This window comes from Synchiropus splendidus, chromosome 9 (assembly GCF_027744825.2).
Source record: "Synchiropus splendidus isolate RoL2022-P1 chromosome 9, RoL_Sspl_1.0, whole genome shotgun sequence".
Lineage (NCBI taxonomy): Eukaryota > Metazoa > Chordata > Actinopteri > Syngnathiformes > Callionymidae > Synchiropus > Synchiropus splendidus.
Genome location: NC_071342.1, coordinates 15,520,328 through 15,542,514, shown reverse-complemented (window position 1 = coordinate 15,542,514; position 22,187 = coordinate 15,520,328). Strand labels below are relative to the sequence as shown.

The 22,187-nt window shown below is 43.5% G+C and overlaps 1 protein-coding gene across 15 annotated transcripts in view; it reads right to left on the bottom strand.

Moving 5' to 3' along the window:
• The window catches only part of LOC128764652 (calcium-activated potassium channel subunit alpha-1), a 152,827-nt gene that overhangs the window by 105,606 nt on the left and 25,034 nt on the right, over window positions 1–22,187 (bottom strand). For all 15 annotated transcript variants that reach the window (XM_053874585.1, XM_053874586.1, XM_053874584.1 and 12 more), the window contains exon 2: window positions 7,030–7,197. In XM_053874585.1, the coding sequence (XP_053730560.1) occupies window positions 7,030–7,197 (168 nt within the window). The remainder of the gene's footprint in view (window positions 1–7,029; window positions 7,198–22,187) is intronic.

The following is a 22,187-nucleotide window of genomic DNA, read 5'->3' as shown; positions in this document are numbered from 1 at the left end:
TCGAGACATCGCCCGGAAAAACCGAAACATTCCACAGATAAAAAGCACCAAAGAGACAGAAGCATATGGCGAGCGAAGATAAACAATGGCAATCTGCGAATTGGAACGTGATGAACGACGGCTTAGCAGGAGGAGAAGTAATCACCGCGAGTGCGATGGGAACCGTTCATGACTATTTTCTGAACAACAAGACGCTCGAGGACGCGCCTCCCCTCGCACCCTGACACTCACACACTTCTTTGTGACGCAAGATATTTGTTCTAAATCAACTGTTGGCCTCAATCAGGGACAAACAACAAGAAGCTCATATCGTCTGAATTTATCACTTACTTCGAGATGTACGTTTAATTCTGCACAACGTATAATAACTTGGAATTTTAAACTGGTTGTTCGTAGAGAAAAAGAAAAAGATGAGCAAGATTTTGTCAACAGGCGTTTGTTGAACTCCAGAAATAACAATCTGTTGAGCTGTGAAAAGAAGAGGCTTTTGGGTTAGCAATAATGCTAGCATGTGAAGTCCAAGAACATATTTTGAAAATCTTGAACAAGATATCCGGAAACCAGATTTTAATAAGGTTTCCGACATCTAATATTTTGCCACAATTTTGATTTCATTTTTAAGCATGATGCTAAGTATTGCATGACAAATGTTTTGAGCATCATGTTTAAACGTGTACCGTCAAGCTAAAATTCTCATTTTTATTAGCAAGAACAGATTTCGTTCTTTTCTGGCAAAGCCTTCATTTGAATCTTTTACAATGCTATTTCATTTTTGGCTAATAACTAGGAAGTGCCACAGATGGGCCATTCAATATAGCTTCAGAAACATGCAATAAACAAGGAGAAGCTTGTTTTGTTTTTTTTGTCCACACAGTGAGATGCTGCTGTATATGGCGATTAAAAATAATGTCAAGAATGTTTGGTGTCTTGATACAACGCGACACAGAACGAATGGTCAGAAGTCAGTAGACATATTGAGAAAACCAAGACAACATGACGCTGTTTTCTCTTCCATGAATTCAGTGAACAGACTAACAGAGACAGATGCGAAGGATCATGGCCGATGTACCGTGCGCTGTTTGATCTGATGGTGGACAGAGGGATGACCAAAGGGCTTTAGAGAATAGACCATGTGAGCAGATGGTCTCCGGTTCCCACCAAAGATCCCATTAAGAAAAGATGGCAGGACTGACCTACTTCTGGAGCCATCACGCCACGTAAATCCAAGACCGACGGGACAATATCTACATTCCCAGGTTATAATCCTTGTGGTCTTTGTTTCACGTTACAGGACACAGTTGCTTTTCTCTAGGAATGAATTAGTGTGTCAGATGTGTCAGATGACTGAAAGCAATTGGTATCGGTGATGCGTAGTTCTGTACCACCGTCTGAAAGTTTGGTCAACAACCTCCCTTTACATGCTGCACCATGAGGAATGGTGAAGTGTTGCTGCAGACTGGGTGGTCTGCGGTGACTCTTTTCACTGAGTTCCTAATTGGGAGGTCAGTGAATGCACCAGCGGATGCGTGGGAGGCTTTGGAAGCCCAAATGAAGCACAGAAGTTTTTAAACAAGACTGTTTTCCCCCTGACAGAGATATTATTTTTCACACCAAGTTGACTTCAGAAAAGCAGGGTCTTGAAATAGCTTTTTTTTTGCCTGGATGTTCTGGTGATTTTTATGGTTTAAATATTTTACAGAACATACTGTGCAGCGACCCCTGCTGGAGCATGAGGACGCACCATCATTTTGTCACCCGGTTGCCCTTGAAAGCCTAATGAGGCCCATCGACAAAGCGGCCGCTGTGAATGGCTTGTTCTGGGGCCGGTGAGGCGTCCAGTGTCAGAGCAGAGATGCGCTCCCTTTCACCTACGTCCCACGGCTCAGTGTGGTCAGCTGTCTCACCGGGTTTAGACTGGCACTTCCTCCTTAAGCTGCAGCTGGTACATCCAGCGCTTCATAATTCAAGCCTTTAAAAATGCATTACTTGGCTCTAAAGGAAACAATTCGGCATCAATGACATGTCAGTGTCAGGGGTCATGTTTGACTATGTTTAGGGTCATTAACCCCTAATGTTTTCCCTTTTGACCCTGAGCTAAGTGTCAACTGAACGCCACTCTTGAGGCCGCTCATGTGTGAACGAGGTACTAAATATTTGATGTGCTTATACGCGAAAAGCTGATGCGACACACGGGCTGAGGCGGCCATCAATCATGCGCTGTGTAATTCATAAGGCACATTGGATGACACCAGGTCTAATCGAAATGGGATATATAGCCGCCTGTATGTCGTGTGTTATGGATGCTATCATTGCACAGACAGCGGGGACTTTGACGGACGGCTGCTCTGAGGAAACAATGTATTATCAGCACCTTTGAGTTGTGGCAGCGCATTTAGGTGCACACATAGATCCAACACACACACACATACACCAGCGCCCGCGTGCACCTGCTGCTCTTTGTTTGACGTGATTGTGTGGCTGGAGCTTCGCCCTCGGTCATAATAGCTTCTTGCTCTAACAGCCTCTGGCGCAGTTGAGGGTTGGGTGGATCTCTAATGACCAGAATGATCCGTTTCTCATGCAGTCCATGCCTCTTCCTAGTGGCGATGCAGCAGTCGCTTAAGGCTGAATTTAATCTAAAAATAACTGTTTAATATGATTAAATGTGCATGTTTGAAAATGAGAAATGTGTCAGAGGCCAGTTAAACATGACAGGATAAGAACTGTATCGAGAAAATATAAAAATAAAATGGTACAAGGGTGGACAGTAATGGGACTGCCAGAGGTATAACTGCAGGCAGATCATGAATGTTTGCTGCAGTTTTACTTTAGAATGAGAAAGTGACGACATCAACAAGCGGCAGCTTGGACACACTTCATCTTTTTGCAGATAATAGGTACGATAATGTTAGTCTGAAGCGTCATTTAATAGTGAAAAGTCGAGTAATGTGATGAGAAGGAGGTAACACAACACCGGTAACATCGTGTGGTTTTTATATTCATTTTCATATCCTGATTTTCCATTTTGTTTCAGTTAACTTTCTTCCTTTAACTTGAACATTTATTGAGCGTAGCCACATTTGACAGTCGATCCATAAAAACTGTTTTATCGCCCATTTCCGTCTGAAATGGACGGCAAAGATTGGACTGACGCTACCACTGGAGTGATGTGGTAGTCTGCTGTTTTGTGAGTCACAGTGTTGGCGAGACGTAAGTATTCAGAGACCAAGTCCAAGACTTTGAGAATGGGTCAGGACCAACACCAAACTGAATACAGAACACGGAAGCATGAGTCGGTTAGTCATATAGGTACACACATTCATTTCTGACTACAAAAGAAAGCATTGTCTTTTGTTTTTTTAAGGATCCAAAACTGAAATGATATTGAAACAAACTGTTTTGTATTCAGTTGTTCTCTGCCTTGGTCTTGGTTCCCTGCAATCCGTGTTCTCCAACAACTCTTTGTCGACTTAGGTGGTCTGGACTACAACACTACTGAGTCACCAGTATATCACAGAGATCCGAGATACCTTGAGGGAAAAAAAAGAACAATTGTGCTAAAAACCATGGTAGGTGTCATAATAATAAAGATGGTATTTGGATGGTTCCTGAACCGACAAAGCTCATGATACCATTATGACATCGCTCAAATCCTTTTACATTGAATCACAGATCAAACTGATGAAACCAGAGTACAGAGTAGAGGCAGGGGAACTCAGAGGAGGTAAGCAGTGTACTGAATCATGAGGGAATGCACTTGTGCTCCTTTATTGTAAAAACAACAGGCAGGCTAAATCTTCAATTCAGCCTGGAGGTGAAGTTAGACGTCTTATTCCACCAAAGTCATCTCAAGGAAAGGTCATTTACTTGTATAGAGTGACGCCTTCATCAACTATTAATCCACTCAATGTCTGAGGGTGTGTGTGTGTGTGTGTGTGTGTGTGTGTGTGTGTGTGTGACTTCCCCCCCAATGTCAAATGCCTGAGCGACACTACGCAGCAGTTGCTATGGTAACCAGCCAGGTTCTGTGTACACAGACTCACATCATGATTGTGATCTGCAGGGAGGCATTGATGGGTGGACTGGAGATACGAATCACCATCCTACACACACACACACACACACACACACACAGCATCCACGTCGTATGTATCTCGGAGCACACATTCCACCTACGTGATACTCATTCACCTCCACTCGCATTTATCTACAACGCCATGCGGTCATGGAGTCATTATGTAGCGCACGTAAGCAAACTACTCCCGTGGTGAAGAATTATCAGCCAAAGCAGAAGTAGCACAACTCACAGTAGGTGATGCACTGGCATCCCTTCACTCTGACAAACCTCAGCACCAGTCACTCGCATGGATCTTCTGCTGCAGGCATCTCTCTCTAAAATGTCTCCCTCTACGTTCCAACTTAAATGTAGGCTATATGTAGGGAAGGCAGAGCAGAGGATGAAAGGGCCAGTGAGCCGAGCCCGTGCCAGTGCGGATCCGAGAGAGAGGAAGTGATGAAAGAGAGCCTCATTTAGTAAATTGACAGCTCCCTATAGGATTCTTCATCTCTGCCATGAAAAGACCAAATCCCACTCCAGAGCCGCGAATAGGAGTGAAAGAAAATGGTCACACATCAGCACTCGAGTTAGTATTTTTAATTTGGATCCATCTCCCTCTACTTATTCAATTCACAGATGCACAGTGGGATTTATAGCTTGGATAAGCAGAGACGCAGGGAACCGGTCCAAAACTTTCTAGTGATTTTTAACAGACATCTTTGCAGATACTGACATCCACACTAAGTTGCTTCATCGCAATACTGCTGAGGCAAATTCGGTTCGAGTGTTGAGGTCTGTGACATAGAAGATCCTGATCAGGTGGACACTGGTGTCACAAGTGGGATGATACACATGAGAGTAAGCTTCCCACAGTTGGCAGAGTCTGACAAAGCACAACGTTCTTTGATAGTTTTCTTATTAATATTACTGACAAAATTGTCGGAGCTGAGTGTTGGCATCTTGCGATACGATACGTATCCCGATACAGGAGTGGTGACAAGATACTGTTTCAACTATTTATTGAAAATAGACCCATCATTTGAAGGGGGAAAATCAGATAATGCAGTACAATATGATGCACATGCAAACCAGTCTTTCAGTTAAAGTTTGCACTCCTACAGAGGTAGAGAAGTATTGTGATATTTCAGCAAAAATATCAATGCAGTCTCGTGATATTTGGGTGTATCTATATTTTCTTACACACCTAGTCAATACCCCGTGTATTCTGTCCGTTGGTCGGCAGAACACACCTAACTACAAGACACTCCACGGTGTCTTCACACCAGTTTGTTCTCACAAAGATGACTGGACCTGGCGACTGGCTGATAACTGAGGTTGCCAGAAAGGAAACCAGATGCTTTTATTTTGTTACTATTCTCTGTCCTCTCTCAGTTGAGCTGTTTATGGCACAAAAAAAAAAAAATGAAGCCTTGCATCTCCATCGTTGGGCTGATGCATATCACCCAACCAGTGGGAATATGCACTCTGATTATAATGGTTGTGTATCAGTGCAAATGCCGTAACACAACGCATGCAGAAGAAACACAGGACTCAATCCTTAGTGAATAGAGTGGAAATAAAGTGGAATGCTAACCTAACCTACCGCCATCCAGTCCAACATCAGAGTGATAGAAGGTTACCAAGACATTGAGGAATGAATAAAACACTTGGGAAGTAGGAAGAATAAAGGCTCTTATACAACGTGTGGAAAGGCATGGGAGTAAACAGCCAATGATGAAGAAACATGAACGCTCTTGCGTGAAGGACAAGAAATGGAGTGATGCCAGTAAGTACATTTCCTAGAAGGGCAAGCAAATCTTACAGATCACCATCACATGGATGAGTATATGCCATACTACCAAGTCACCTCTAGGGTTTGAGTGCAGGTTATTTTCACTTCCATGGGCAACACATGGGCACAAAGTGAGTTTGAGGAGTATCGAAGACCCACCTCCAGTAAAGGAGGGTTACTAGCAAGGGTCCGCTTCCAGTCGGACCACAAGGTTCGGGAGACCAGGGCATCAGGCATCAGGACAATGAAGCTGGAAGACTCTTAAAGAGAAGGTGATGTTGTTCCACTTCCAGCTCCTCTACAACAAGTTAGTTTTAAAATAAGTAATGTAGAGTAATGTAAAGACCTAACTTGAGATGAGTCAGCAATAAAAAGCACATAAAAGATAACACACGAGTGATGAACCTGCATTGGGAAGCACAGATTGTGGTGATTCTGGCTGCTGGATGCAGTTAACTGCAGTGGGGCTGACAGGTAAGAGAGATAAGTTGAACTGTCACTATCTTTCCTTTGCACAAACACCAGCATGTCATACGTGAGCATGAGTAAATCAGACACTCCAGACAGGTGGAAACACCAGAGCAGCACAAAGGCCAGAAAGATACCGATCGTGGATTCACAAAGATTCAGTCTACATCTTCTGTTAAAGTTAATAGCCTCCACTCCGCAGACGTCGACGGAGCAGGAGAGTGCAGCGTATTCTGCTGTAGACCTTTTCAATACGAGTCATCTGAAATTGCATCTAATGACTTGGAGGCTAGTTTCACGCAACTGACCACCGGCCTTAGTGGAATAAGAGGTCTGTGTAATCCATACCAAAATGATCCCACCTTGATGTGTGAATGTGCCTGGAACATTTGAGATGACGGTAACAGCCATGATATTCTCTGCAAATTCACTTTGTCTGATCACATGGCGAGTTTGTTCTTCTCAGTTACACCCAAAATATCTTGGGCTCAGAATCGAAGCAGGCTGGGCATGGGCCCAGAATGATCAGGTCTAACAAGCCAACTGGATTAAATTGAAAGCCAACTTGGGTGTGAAAACCAGCTGCATCTTCGTCACAAGAGAACAAAGTGATGGTTAACTTAATTTACCACCATCGCAGGCCAAAACCAAACATCTGATGGGACCAGACAAAAGCCATATCCAGGGGAGAAAACAAAAAGGAAACGCCTACCAGAACTCTGCCGGTGAGGGTCTGAGCCGAGATCATGACACCTGCCCAGTCTTTGACAGAGGTCATCCATCCCACCTCGCTGGCCGGGGCCTCCTCCTTTTCATCGGGATTTTTCGCTGGCCGCTCTGCCGACTGATTGTTCGCCGGGTTGTTCACTTTCTGGGCCTCCTGCAAGAGAAAAATGGACAAAAATATTATTAAATCTGTGCCTTGGCAACAGGTCTGTTGGGTTCAGATTTGGAATCTCACGGGCTTGACATCAAAAACCATAAATGGAGAGAAAGCAGCTGAATCTATGTCTGTCTGAGCCATTTTAGTCCAAGACATATTTGGAGTCAGCTATGTCAGAAGCCATATTTTACATTTATGACTGGGCTGGATCTGAAGAATGTCCGCCCTCCTGCGCAGCTGTGGGAAAGTTCGGAGTGAGGAAGATCACCCCATGTGCTAATATTCAAACATGTCTATTATCGGTAAGTTGTCCGATTCACGACCACATTTGGTCTCTCAACTGTTTTTGGACTGTCTGAGGAAGCCAACAGAAGAACCAGGAACTGACATGGGATGGGAAGACGCCAGGGCAGGAGCAGATTAGGACTCATGGGGAAGTGGGCAATGAGATATAAACAGGCTTAAAAGTGAGACAATGACCTTGAATTGTCGGCAACTACAGCTCATATGAACAACTACAAGCACTAAGACAGCGCACACCTCCGCTGTGAGAAAGTTTACATGACTATATAAAACACCTCATACAAACAAATGAATGAAACAACATCCGTGATTTAAGAAAAACAAACTCCCTCACCAGGAGTTGAATTCAGCCTCAGAACACCGGTTCCTAACTGCAGCACATGTGAATCTTCAAATCTCTACCAAGTCTACCTAGCAGCGTTAGCAATATCAAACGCACAATGATGACACTTTTTTTTTCATCACACTCACCAGAAAGTTGACTTATTTTAACACAGTATCTTGTTTTACAAAGTTTTTTGGCCACATCTGGACATGGCATGTAGTACACGTGCAGAATACTACATCAATCAAATTACTTTTTAGTTATGCTCAGGGTGCATTCCAGTTGTGCTCAGGATTGGGAAATTCCCAACATCGGAAAGTGGCACCACCCTGGGTATGCAAACCTTTATTCAAGTTTTGAATAAAAGAAATACGCAGAAAAAAATCAACACATTCTGCGAAGTTGTTCCCTCTAGTAGTTACAAACGTGGATGTCATTATCTTGTTTCCAACTTCGACAACTGAAACGTGCTGATCTCATTCGCAGCTCCGACTTCTACTTCAAAGCTAACTGGAATGCGCCATTAAACTCATTTAAAAGCAGCGTGCTGATTGTGCCTCCAGCTGGCAGCTTGAACCTGAGCAAAAAAAAAGAATCCCTCTCCATTTGAAGGGGGCGATGCCAAATTAATGGATCACTCCAAGTGCTAGTTCATGTGCCACAGTATACTAGTGAGCGTACGCTGCAGTTGATTTTGGCCTGGTTTACTTCAAGATGAAGTACACACATTGATCGCATACGTTCTAAATAAGCTCAGTTAAAGTGTAGACCAAATACAGAAGGTTTAAATAAACTTCCAGTGGCATGAACTGGGGCCAGTAGGCTAATGGCTTTGCTTCGGATTACCCAGAAGTGACCGTGTTCCTTATGAAACGTTGTTTTCTGTAGTGATTCTTCTTCAGCGTGTGTGTGTGTCTTCAGTGGCTCTGTGTCCCTCAGTAGCAGGGCGAGTGCACGCCAGCTCTCCACATATTTTGCACGAGGGTTTTTAAGTTGATAGCTCCTCAGGGCCTGGAGGATTGTCCCCGTGTAGGCTTTTCAACCTCGCCTCTTGTGAGCAGGAGAGTGTGGCCAGTTAAACAGTTGTTCATTGACATGCTTTGCTTGGCAGAGTCGCTGCATGCAGCTGTTGCTCCGCAGCCATCCATCCATTCTTGATTTGACACAAACACGCACTTAGATCATGGTCCTTTTGGGGAAATAAAGGGAATGAGAGGTTTTCTTAAAATACACTTCCTGATGTGAACCTGTCAGACAAAGAGATTTCCTCATGAAACATTAAAAAAAAAACACAGACATTCGTGAGGCAGGGACTTGGCTGTGGATCCTTGTTGAACTGCAGCTGAAATATGAACTTCTTTGAGATTTTACAAGGTCAGGACTAAAAGTAGCATCTGACATGAAGCCATCAGAGCAGATTATGGACTCTGTCAGCAACAGATTTGGTTTCCAGCGATCGACATTTTCCACCATTTCTGCACAGAATCCCGCACTAGTTCAACAAAAATTACATTCTAAATTATAAAATGTCAAAAGGCCCATTCAGGGTGTTGAATATGAACGTTATTAGCACTGTAGTTCAGTGTGGAAATCCTTAGGGGGGAAAAAGAGTGATATTTTAGCAATGTTCTGCCATTTTCTGACTACATTGCTGCGCTGTGTGATAAATATCAGGGTTATTGCTGTGTTCCACTTGTCCTCAGAACTGGTAAATTCCCAGCTCCACCCTCCAGATGACATCACCCAGGCTCAGATTTCCCAGTCAGAACGTGGGAGAATTCTCACCACTCACTGGCTGCTTGGAGTGTCAACAGTGATATTACGTATATTCAACCTCTATTATTTCTTTCTCTTAATCTGTCTATACACAGTATTGTTAGACTGCAAACTGTAATGCCAAGCGTGGTGACAGTGGCTATTGCCGATGCCTCTAACACTGTTAGGGAATGTCTTTTTTGGTAAATGGAATGCGCTGAACTCCCATTTATAACTGACTACCGTGGGCCTTCTTCTTTGTTATTTGCGAGGACATTCAGAGGAATGTAGCGCCACTTACAGGACTGGCATGAGCACTACATCATATTCAAACTTATCTTAAGTCATAGCTCACCATCTTCATTTACCAATTCTCTGCGGGAAATTCCTCAACAGGTTAAAGGAGAGTGGTCCCTACCCAGGTCTTCAGCCTTCCGAAGTTCCACCACTCCTCTCAGGATGTTCAGAAGTATCTGCATTATTCAGAAACCTCCTTTTTTTCCCATGATTTTTTCATGTCACGCAGCTCCAGAAGGCTTCCTAATGTGCCTCTTACATCACATTTCCCAGATGGAAGACCCAGTGTGCGCGCACGTGGAACATCAAAACAAACCAGACTGCAACTCGAGTCTTCTGCACGTCTAAAAAGTAACGCTACAACAGATGCACCCAAGAGAGTGCTCTGTCCATTTCAAGAGGATTGTCTCCTCAAATTGGATTACGTTTCATAATGATACGGCACGGACACAGCTGCCATTTTCCTAATTTGATTCCGACCCTCTAACAATGCCAATAAACTGGCTGTAAAAAGCCCGACTTGGTCATTCGATCATTCTCAGCTCTCCTTTCTAGGCCCAGCAGAAGGACAGGTGAGGTAGCTGTGTGTGGTTTGCATTCACATGTTCACGTTTCTTCCAGTCAAAAAAAAAAATCTTCTGCATATATAATTCCATCAGAACACATTTAATCGAATCCCTCAGCTGGCTGCACTGTCATTTGGTGACAGCACGCATGACAAAACACTATCAATATTCCGCTCAACGCTCCGCTTTGACAGAAGCAATTTCAAGACCACATCAAGACACACAACAACGTTTAAGTCCACATTATCTCTCGCTTGTATGGACGGATTTGTTATTATACTGGGTCCTTTCATGCGCCCCTTTCTTCTCAGCCATTGCAGCAGTTTCCTGTGATGAATGGGCTGAAAACAAAAGCAAAAGTAACATATTTTCTTTTACATTTTTTTTTGTTTTAAACAGAACAGCGATGTAGTGAATTATTTCAGAAATAAATTCACACACATAAATTGCCTACATTGTTTTTAAACCCAGGAAGCAAGCTTCAAATGAATGGAAATAAAGAGAACTTTCGTTTAAAAAAATGTAGGAATTAATCACTTATTACATTTCTATAAGTAAATAAAAAAGAAATTGTTATGTTCACAACTTTTTTCTTATTTTACTCTGTCGTGGTCGAGCACAGGGGCACGGTTAAAAGAAAACAGGAGTGATCTGATGAGATTAAAAAAAAAAGTTTAGCAAGGTCATGAGTATCTAAAATCAGAAATAACATAGATTTTAAAGCAATACTGCTGCAGCATCGACAGCAGCAAAGAGTATCAATGAAGGGGCTGGAACTGAACACCGGGAAACACAAGCAGGTCGACTTTAAACACATCATGAATCCATTCAGTGTTTATTCAAGGAAGCGGATAATAAGTCACCGAGAGTAAATTAAAGGGAACAGCCACTAAAAAATGCTCCTGCTGCATCTTGAAACTGAGCAATGAAAAACGTAAACACTCTCAAGGAATTCCCGAGGAAATACATTCACGGGTGACAGGTGTGCAAGGCCTGAATCCCTATATGGTGAGCGTTTCCCGGGAAGGAACAAGGTCGTGCAGAAAATATCGTCATGTTAGAGAGACGTTATTTTTGTGATCTTTATCATGACAAAGAAAGAATTCTGAGGATTTTTCAATCAGGTTTCAAGGCCTGTTGCTGGGAAAGGGGCCACAAGTGGAATGTCACATGAAAAGATGACTAATGCATGTGGAGGAAATCATTTTGGGAGCCAAGAGACGGTGCAGCACAGGCACTAAGGGTGAAATATGGAAGGATTTCCATGGAAAGCTAGTGTTCTAGGCTGGCTACAGACACTTCCTCCTGGATAATACAGTAGTTATATGATGAAACCCATCATTTGGAGCACATCTGCTCTGTCCTAAATTGTGTATGCGTGAGACGTGAGAGAGAACGTGAGAGTGCCTGAGTGCTCCATGTCAGCGAACAAGAGACGCAGCAAAGATTTTCAGTCATCATCATCTGATGCTGTTGTTCTGAAGTAGCATCGTGACTGTTTGTCCAAAAGCCGATCCACCCAAATGGCCGAATGAAACTTCTACCCCCATCAAATTGAAACCATCCAAAACCCAAATTAGAAGCATTTGGACCACACCACCTGCTCAGAGGCTCTGACCAAAACCCAAGTCCTGTTGACCCCCAACCATAGTCACCAATATACCAAAGCCGGTTCACTTCAAAAGAGTCCTCTCAGTATAAAGAGCGCCACCTAGACTGGTTTGACACCACAGACACAACTTCAGACTGCTGCTTCTCTGGTTCCCATCACACTCATGTCTCCATCTTATCTCGACAAATACTCAGCAAAGTGTGTATTGCTGCACGTATGGCTCAATGCAGGCCAAGACAGCTAGGGTTTCGGATTGGCTATGAGCCAGCTCAAAAGCACTCGAGGCATGTCAGGGTGGTGTACTATGTGCCGGCAAGTTTCTTAGTAGTGGCAATTTCACACCCAGCACATAGGTACTCGAGTGCGGGAACGCAAGAGAGGACACATCTCACGCCCGGTTCAGGACAGATTTCAACCATTCATTCATTTGCATTCAAAAGCTTTTATGATTCAGGTCAGCAAATAGCTGCGCATATCTTGGATGAAGTACAAAAGCAGTGCAGTGAAGTACCAAAAATTCTCTTTCCATACATGATCAGAGGTCAGCGGTAAACACCTGGACGGAGCCTGCAAGGACGCCCCCGATCAGCTACAGTGGAGGAGGGGGAGAGATGAACAATGGGGGTGGTCACAAACCCATGGCTCCGGAGATCAGGAGGGACAATGTAAACAAGAAATTGTTTCTAGTTCATTTGTGTGACCGACCGTCGGCCTAAGCCTGAGAGAAGCACAGAAGGGGCCGGCTGGGGGAGAATCCATCTGCTGGCTATATTTACACAGCCATGATGTCAAACTGAGAGTGAGAGGCAGTGAAACAAAAGCGGGACGGAGAAAGTGGCTTGTGTACACAACAACAACACAATGTTAAAGCTGATGCTCTCCAGTGTACCGTGTAGTCCCTGTTCATGAAACTCCTCACTCATCTTGATGCACACTTTTTTTTTTTTTTTTTTTTTCTGGAAAAATAATTAATATAAATAAGAAAACTGCGTTACTGTTATTTTTTAAATAACATGACACACTTGCTCCATTTGTTCAAAAACAGAAGCACAAGTGTCGTCCCTAGATTTATATTCATTATTTCCCTCTTCATTTCAACTGACATCATAGTTTCTCGGGAGCACGATTGAATAATATACAGTAAATTATAGGGCTGCACTGACTATTTGTTGACTGGTCACAACGCCATTTCATAAGAAACAACATGGAAGGAAAGCATTAAGTTTTCCATTAAGAACACACCGGAAACCACCTTAACCATCTTATGTGTTGGATGTTTCCACTTCGTATTAATATGTTCACGATCACATGAGATTTCATCTTTAAAAAGAGAGCATTTTTCTGAAGGCATGGGGCTCATATCTGATCCCTGGGGTTGCAGCACAATCATTTACATGTACAGGAAGGCAGTGTAACTTTTATATAGTCCAAAGTCTGAAACAAAGAAAAAAAAACAACAAATCCATTTTTGCATATTAACAACAGCGTAAGAGTCAACACAACTGTCGGTCAGTAGACTTTTCAGTTTCACGTTTTAAAAACAGCTGTATCCACGTGACTTTATAATTTCAAACTGTCAGTAAAGACGTGAAAGTGAGGTGGCTCCGATTGGTGAAGACAAAAACAAACCGATAGATGATAGATGATCAAGGCATTTTTATTTTTTATGAACTCCAACTCCCACACGCCTGAATACTGTAGCTAGCATAGAAAACAATGCTAAATCACTGACATCGACTCCAGTTCATGTCCTCCTTTTGTCGTTTTTTAAAGTGCACGTAGTTCATCATCTGTCCCCAACTCATTACCGGCTAGATGAGCGCTGTTAATATTAGGATTGTTCTAATTAGCCGCGTACTCCAGGGAGGATTTATAATGAGAAAGGGAGACGGAGAGACGCCATGCACAGAAGCGGGAGGGAGAAGGAAACGTACGAGGCAGGTTCAAAAGCCCAGACGCCGAGGGAGAGAGTAAGAAAAAATGGTGTCAGGAGGAGGCAGATGGATAGCATGACCGAGCGATAAAGCAAGGAAAGCTCCGTCTATAACTGCGAGAGGAATAAAATGGAAGACCGGTCGCCCGGGAGGACGCGTGCAGGCAGGAAACAACAAAAGGGGCAGAGATTAATAAGCGAGAAAAGGTAGGAGGTTGGATTGAGAAACACAATGGCGGCACAGAGAGAGACATGTGACTGCTGATCTTACAGGACTTGGCTTTAGTGCAGCTGTTCCTCTGGCTTTCGTCTGCATCGTTGGGGAAAACTCTATTCCAGTGTGGGAAGCTATTTATAGTTTCACCCGGGGAGACGAGAAACGAGTGAATCTAATGACACGCTCTGTTCCCCCCTCTTTGCTATTTTAATGCCGGTACAGTTACCCAGTGTCCCTGGGTTATAGAGGCCTTCACTGGGTCACAGCGGAGAGGAAGAGGGGACACGGAACAGACAGTCGGCTATAAACAATTGCAAAGGGATCCACCGGGATGAATGGAGACGGGATCCATCATCGAATTCCTCTCTCGTTAAACTAGGAAGCAACAGAAATATTAGTACCAATACTCCGGTGGCAGCAGCTAGCTTCCCATTCCGCGCCTCTCCCCGCCTCCCGCCTCTGTTCCATCAAGCCCTCTGCTGGGTTGATAAATTATTTTGATCAAATCTGTTATCTGAGGCTTTTGCGTTGTCGCGTCATGCGGGGAAAGGTCACGATCACAATAACGATAATTGAATCGGAGCCACTACAATCCACAGCGTGAGTAACAGTGGACGCAGCAGCTGACGACGGACACTAGCCGGAGGCTGAAATTCCAGCAGACGTTTTGCTGTCGTGTGGTCAGCCCCAGACTGCGTCAGTGTGATGAGCCAAAACCTCAATGTTCCCACTCACTCACTCACTCAGTGACCTCCGATGGCTTTCGAAATCTATTACGGTCGTGTAAACTCGCCTGCAGAGTGACATTTGGAAGGCAAAGGACGCCATCATCAATAACAACTCAAGGCTGTTAATGGCCCAAACTAAAGTGTCAGGCAAGGTCAAGGTGTCCTTGTACGTGCACTTGTACGTGGATGTTGAACCCAGCTTCACATATTACACATTGACAATTCTTGATACGGAAAGGTCAAGACTCCTTTTATAGATGTAAACCTGTCGGTCAGACAGGTTTGCCTTGAAGATTAAAGGTGCTTGGATTGATCAGCTGTGGCAGACGGTTGCACGTGTCACTCAGCAGTGGTGAAGAGAGCCAGTTACAAAGTAGAGATCAGGAAGAGTCGAGCTCGGTTCTTATCCTTGACTATGGTCCCAACCTTTGGGTAGCACTCAAAACAACTAGCTCAAGGATACTAGCAGGTGAATTGAGTTCCTGCTGCAGCAGAGCTAGGGTGAGGAGGAGCTTGGTCATCCTGGAGGAACAAGTTCACTTGACTCATGAAAGGGGAGGAGTCCCAGGGGCAGATGCAGGACCCGCTGGAGAGATGATGTGTCTAGGGAGACCTCAATTTTCCTTCAGCCTTCTGAGAGGGAAGCGTGGAGTGCCTGTCTAGTCACTGTCGACTACAAGAACCAATATATAGGCACATACCACATAACATTTATTCAGAATTTGCAGTCACAATAGATGATTTTTTAATCACTAAAAACAGCATTTGAAAAAATTACTCTTAAAATACTCTTTAAAGCAGATGTTTTTTCACTTATTTAAACCACAATTCATATTTATAGTAATAACTATTACCATATTAGGATCATTATATGTACAGTTTTCCATTATGAGATATTATTTCAGCCAATTTATAACCAAATAAATGGCTTCACTACAACTTATGAATAGCTTAAGCCCATCGGTGTGTAAAAATTAAGCCATTTTCAGTTACAAATTGAAAATGGCGTAACATTGCGGTGTAGCGACTTAAAGCTTACAGTTGTGGCCATATGCTGGAGAACAGAATGACACAGGTGCAGCAGGTGCAATGATAACCTGGCACACACGCATCTACAACCATATGAAGAAACAAAAAAAAGGAAAAGCACTGAAGTTTGTTTGTTTAACAAGAGTCCCAGAATAAAAATCTCCATCTCCACATTGCTTCTCTGCTGGCCGCGAGCACTTATTATGAGCTCACCAGAGACGGGTTGTGGACGCTATATAAATGACAACCACAATATCCTCTTACAAGGAGAAATGGTTAACATGTTTTTAGCCTCAAGCTGGACAGCACACCAGAGGACACCAAGTCATTCTTAAAAAATGGATGCACTCTAAGCTTTTGTCCCGGTTGTGACGTGGACTCAGCGAGTGGAAGAGAAACAATAAGACATTGATTTGAAAAAGCAAAAATACAAAAAAGCCTGCCAGCGCTCGGTGTCTAAGGCTCGCATTCACGTCCCATCGCTCGGATAAAGGAAGTGCGGATAAAGGCACATCTACATTAGCGATGCTCTCAGAAGACCGAGGGGGAAATTTCAAGAAAATCTTGAATGTGCAGCTCACTTGATTCAGAGGTGCATCACCACCATTGATGAGACACACGGATGAAAATAGACATTGAATAAAAGGAGATGAAAAGGTCTTTTTGTTTGGATTGTTTTACGTGCTCTCTGATAGTGCTATGTTAACGTCACCTTTGACGTTGTGATCAGGACTTAGAGCTTTTCACCTCAGGTCAGCATAGCACTATTAGAGAGCACTTAAAACCAAACAAACAAAAAGACCTATAGGCAGAGGTATATTCTGACCCTCTGTTTCTACCGAGGGCCGACGCGCCACTTGTTCCCTTTAAATGCACATAGTGCACCACGTAACATACAATGTTCAAATTCCAAGCAGAAATCTCAGCGAGACTGCGTTCTAATGGTAAAACATCTTTCCTTGAAACTCTTTTTAATAGATAACGTGGTTCCTTCATCAACACAAAATGTTTGCTTTGACACCAAGGGATTTAAGCCACCACAGTGAACTTGCCCAGAGAGACCCTTCCCCCGCAGCAGGCTGGAAAGCATAGGGAAGAAAAGCTAAGTCAACAAGACAGCATAGCTTATTAAGTCAGAAGAACACCCAGGAGGAACCAGTCAGGAGGTGGGTTGTCGATGCCTACAAGCTAAATGTCTACAGGAAGAATCAGTGGACTGATGGTAAACCATCTAAAAGTGTGAGCGGATGCTACTACTGACCAATTGAAATTTGAATAAACACATATGGAACACACAGCAAAATGAAAGCAATAAATCTGAGACCATACTACCATATTTTCTCGCTACTTTTTTCTTGTGGTCTGATATATGTGGCTAATATATGGATTTTTACGAGGGATGCTCCAAACGATCGACCGCCGATTCTGAAAGGCTCTGCCTGTCATTGCCGATCACAAAATCCAATCACATGTGACATCCGGCACTCTGATGAAGCACCGCCCCCGATTTGTGATGCGTCCGATCCTCCCTCCCTCCCTGTCGACTCGCCGCTCGCTTGGCAACAGCATGTCGACTGTGGAGGTTTTTTTTCAGTCTGTCATGTAAAGTTCGCATCCTGCAGCACATGCACGTTAAAAGGCGTCAATGCCACGAATTCAACGCCAGCACTTGACGGAGCACAGAGAGTTCTCTGGTGCTCATGAAAGTGAAACTGTAGGAACCAGCAGACACTCGCTGGTCTGAGCGTGACATTCAGAACACTAAGCATATTGCCCAAGAAATTATTAATTTCACTGCACCAGATGACCAGCCTTTCTCGGGTGTCGTTTTAAGGCGGAATCGACCGAATCCGCAGCTGTTTTTCATGTGTGTCAGATGCAGCGTTCTTTGGCAACCTGAATCTGAAACTTTTGCATCCAGAGTGGGAACTTTCATAAAAGAGCTTGAAGACAGCTGCTTCCACGGACTGCTCTCCCTGTCTCTCGGAGCATCCCGATGACATCACAGGCGTTTTATTTACCTTTAAAGATTCATTCATTGCGCTGTTTTCGCAGCTCTGCCAGCAGAGACGATCTACTGGAGGGTGAAAACGATCGAAAAATCTATTTTCCTTCCTAAATTTTGTGGGTGTGGCTAATATTCCGGTGCGCTGTATAGTCCGGAAAATACGGTAATAAAAATTCCACAGGTAAAAACCTATATCATATTCAAAGCGAAGCCCATTTTCAGGCGGAGCATGTAGCAATTCAATAAATACCCCATTGAAACAGATTGCGAATCAGAGCCGCAGCATTGACAGACAAGTCGCAGCCTTTTGTGTGAGGTCCATTATTCCTCTAATCACTACGCAGAAGCTGCCATTTGAAAGATTCAAGGCCTCAGACGGGGACAGAGAAAACAAACAAAAGCCTTTTAATTGCTCGCAAATAAATGGAGGACATTTTTACCAACGACTGCAAAAAGGAAAGTCATTAACCACAGCTATTAACGGGCTCCTGGTATTGGGCCGATGATCACTTATCAATATTGAGACGCAGCAGCTCTTTGTTTGCGCTGCCACGAACAGACTGGGATGTTGAAGACGCACTCTTCAGCTCATTTCATGTTGTTTTCACTGTTGCTGTCCTGCGAGACAATGACGACATTCTTTGTAAATGACCAAGATGTGTCGTGACCCAGACGGTGACCTTCTGCATGTCCAGCGGGGAGTTTCAAGTCACATTAACCGAGCAGGAAGCAGCAGCCATGAAGAAGAAACCCCAACATGCATGAATGACATCATCATCAGATTATGGCCGATGGTCGCACCATTACCTGAGGCTAGTTTCCACCATTTTGTCACTGCAGAGACACGTGCTGGCATCTTGACAGAAGCCCGTAGACTGGGTTAAAAAAATTTTATACCGCAGCAGTCGTTGGTCCCTGATTGTCCCTGAACGACTCGGTTGATCTTGTTAAACCCTGGTCGTGCAGACCTCCATCTGTTCAGCAACACCCTGAAGGTCAACTCTGCTTTCCATTACTGAAGACAGTTACCTTTACCCGAGGGCGATCGGCAATAGTACGGTGTACGTCGACCTTTAGTGTGTGTAAAGGTTGATGATTGTATTTCTATTGTACCTGTGGTTCCCTCACGTCAGCGTCACTTTCACGATCAAAAAGTAAAAGTTGACAGTAGGGCTGCAACGACCAGTTGCTATCATCGATAACGTCAACATCTGTGCGTCGAGGCGTCGTGTTGCTGTTGGTGTAAACACGCACGGATCAAGAACTGGTTGTTATTCAGAAGCAGTGAGAAAATATCACACGCTCTGGAATCTTTAAGATATGTTCATTTCTGTTCCTTTCATTGGTTCCTGACTGAGGTCGGACTACGACTGACCACCGTCGCTGCGCGTCACCACCTCCGACTGACCTCAGTCACAGTCAGGGAGGAGTTCGAGCGGCGACGGGTCGTAGTGTTCAAAAGTGTGGCTTTGTTTTGTTTGCGAAGATAACGCGTCTTAAGGATGAGCAAACCCCTTCGAAACCATGGTAGAATGATGAAAGAGTGTTCCGTGTTTGGTCTGTGACGCCACTCACTCTCGAGCTAACAGCTAGCATGTCGGTTAGCACGGAGCTAACTTGTAAGAGGAGATCGATTTGTTTTTAATAATGTCACACACGTCACATCTGTGCTACTAGAGTGGTGTTTTCTTTTAAGAACTTTAAGAACTGAACTATGGAGCTACACTGAACACATTGTTGTAGATTATTATTCAAATAAGAAGAGTCGCTGTCGACTGTTTTGTGCTTCATGCTTCACAGGGTTGATACATGTTCTTGGATTATGTGTCATTATTGCAATATATTTGTTTAATAATGTCTGGTGCCTGAGTATCACAGAGAGATGATTTAAGCAACTTTAGGTTAAACAGACATTCAAAATAGGTCCAAACAAAGGTAATCGCGATTAGTCGACAACGAAAATAATTGTTAGTTGCAGCCATGGTTGACAGTTCCGAATAAATACTTTGAGTGAAACTTATTTTACAGTAATAGTATGCCATAAATAGATGAAATTTCATTGTATTGTTCCATGAAATTTGAGTTGAAATCCTTGCTGAATCATTTCGAGTTGAAGTAGCCAGAACGTTTTCCAGCTACTTTGTTAGAGGACAGAGCAAAGACAAGCCGACACCTGTCTGAGCCTCTGTTGCCCTCGGACCACTTTAATGAGCTTTCCAGTTAAGCACAGCTCTCTGTCAATAAGACGCTCTGCAGACAACAGAGAGATGAAATTGGGGGTCTGCTGCTGTCTGCGGAGCAGCACAAGCGTTTATGTGTTTTCCAAGCGCAGAAAACAGCCAAGGTGCCTGCTACTTGGCCTAATTGGCTTCCTGCTGTCAGACCTGGACTGATCAATGAGCCTGGGCTCTATAAAGAGCAGCATCCGCATATGACTGGCAGATCAAGTTTTCACCGGCGAGGTCAGAGATGAGAGCTAATACCTCCGGGGATTAGATTGGGATTTTTTTCTCCTTTTTTTGGAGCATAAAGGCCAGCTTCTGTCGCCGGTGAGCAGAGGAGCAGAAACAAAGGTCTGAGGGAATGAAAGCTGTGTTTTTATTTGCCTGTAGACGACCAGGCAAGTTATTATTATGGCACCAAACCTACTAGTTGTATCCTGAATTTTATTGACAGCAACAGTATTCAGAAGGGATCATCTAATGTGTGAATATCGGACCACTAGTCTCGGTAAATTGATTTTTCGTCAATGAAACCAACTAAAAGAGCAACACAAATCTATGCTTTATCTGACTCACACTTGAAATTCACTCTTGGTAAGACATGTCTCGATTTTTTTCAAAAAGATATTGGATGAAAAACAAGGTAGAGAATGATCCTGTAGTCCAATGTAGTGTGAGAGTTCTGTTCAGGTCGGAAATACGCCAGTGGGGCGCACCGCATCGGATGAGAAAAAATCTTTTTAAAGTTTTTAAAATTCTCTTTTCTGAAATCTCATGTGGTAAAATGTATTAAAATGGGGCGGAAACAACAATCAGAATCAGAATAGAATTTATTGCCATGGTCAGTGGGGGTTCCACCAACTAGGAAAGTGCTTCGGAATAAAGTGCTGTTAATAAATAAAATAAAATAAAATAAAATAAAATAAAATAAACAACAAAGGCTGATCACAAATGAATGACACATAACACATTATGGAGGTGGACATGAACACCATGATTTTCGCAGTGTTATGCGTGGAAATATCCCGAAAGAAACATAATAATAATAATAAATCTGTAGCTTGTGGAACTCAAGTTGCGCATTCCAGCTGGACACAAGAACAAACGGTACACATGAGGACGGCTTGGATTGGATTTGCTTCTCATCATTAAAGCGTTTTTACCGTCACCAATTCAGTAAATGACAAAACGTTCCCCTCTGTTTCTTCATCATTTCTTGACTGGTTGCTTTCCGTTCCATTCAAAATATTCTGTCGGAAAACTTGAAACAAAGATGGCAGCTAAGAGAAACAAAGTATTTTAAAATGTTCCTTGAGGAGAAAGAGGAGGGAGATATGTGAAGATCAGAGGGTAGATGAATGAGTACTGAGCTTTCCTAGAGGAAAAAAAAAGGTCGAGCCAAAAGGCGATGCTCTCAATTTATCTGTTGACCATTCCTACTACGGGGGATCCTTCTACTGCGAGGTGTCCATCTGGGAGACACATCGGAGAGATGAAATCTCCCACAACCAACCTCAGCAGAGTGGAAGAAAAGGAGGCTTTAAGTCGGGTTTATTCAAGATACATGTGATAAGATCTGCCACAATGATCGTGAACAAAAAGCACTGGTTGAATAAATCACATCAAAATGTAATCTGAAAGAAACCAAAGCGTCATGAATAAGTTCATCACTGCAGAGTGGTGGAGCAGAAAACAGATGGCCAGAGGAGACTGGTCACTTCCATCATTTCAATCAAGAGGTCGAGCTATTTTTACCTCGCATGCAGGACCAAAATCAAGAACAAAACAACATCTTTGTCATCTCAATGAATCAATCACCCTTGAAAATGTGAAAGCAGAAAACAACAGATGAGTCGCTGTATGAGGAGCAGAACAGTCCATGCATGAGATATGAGTGACTAAGTACGAGGACGGCCGAGCCAAATTAACAGATGCGATATGCACCAATGTGTCCTTTGTCCCGTCTTTCATAAGCATGTGTCGAGGTGGGGA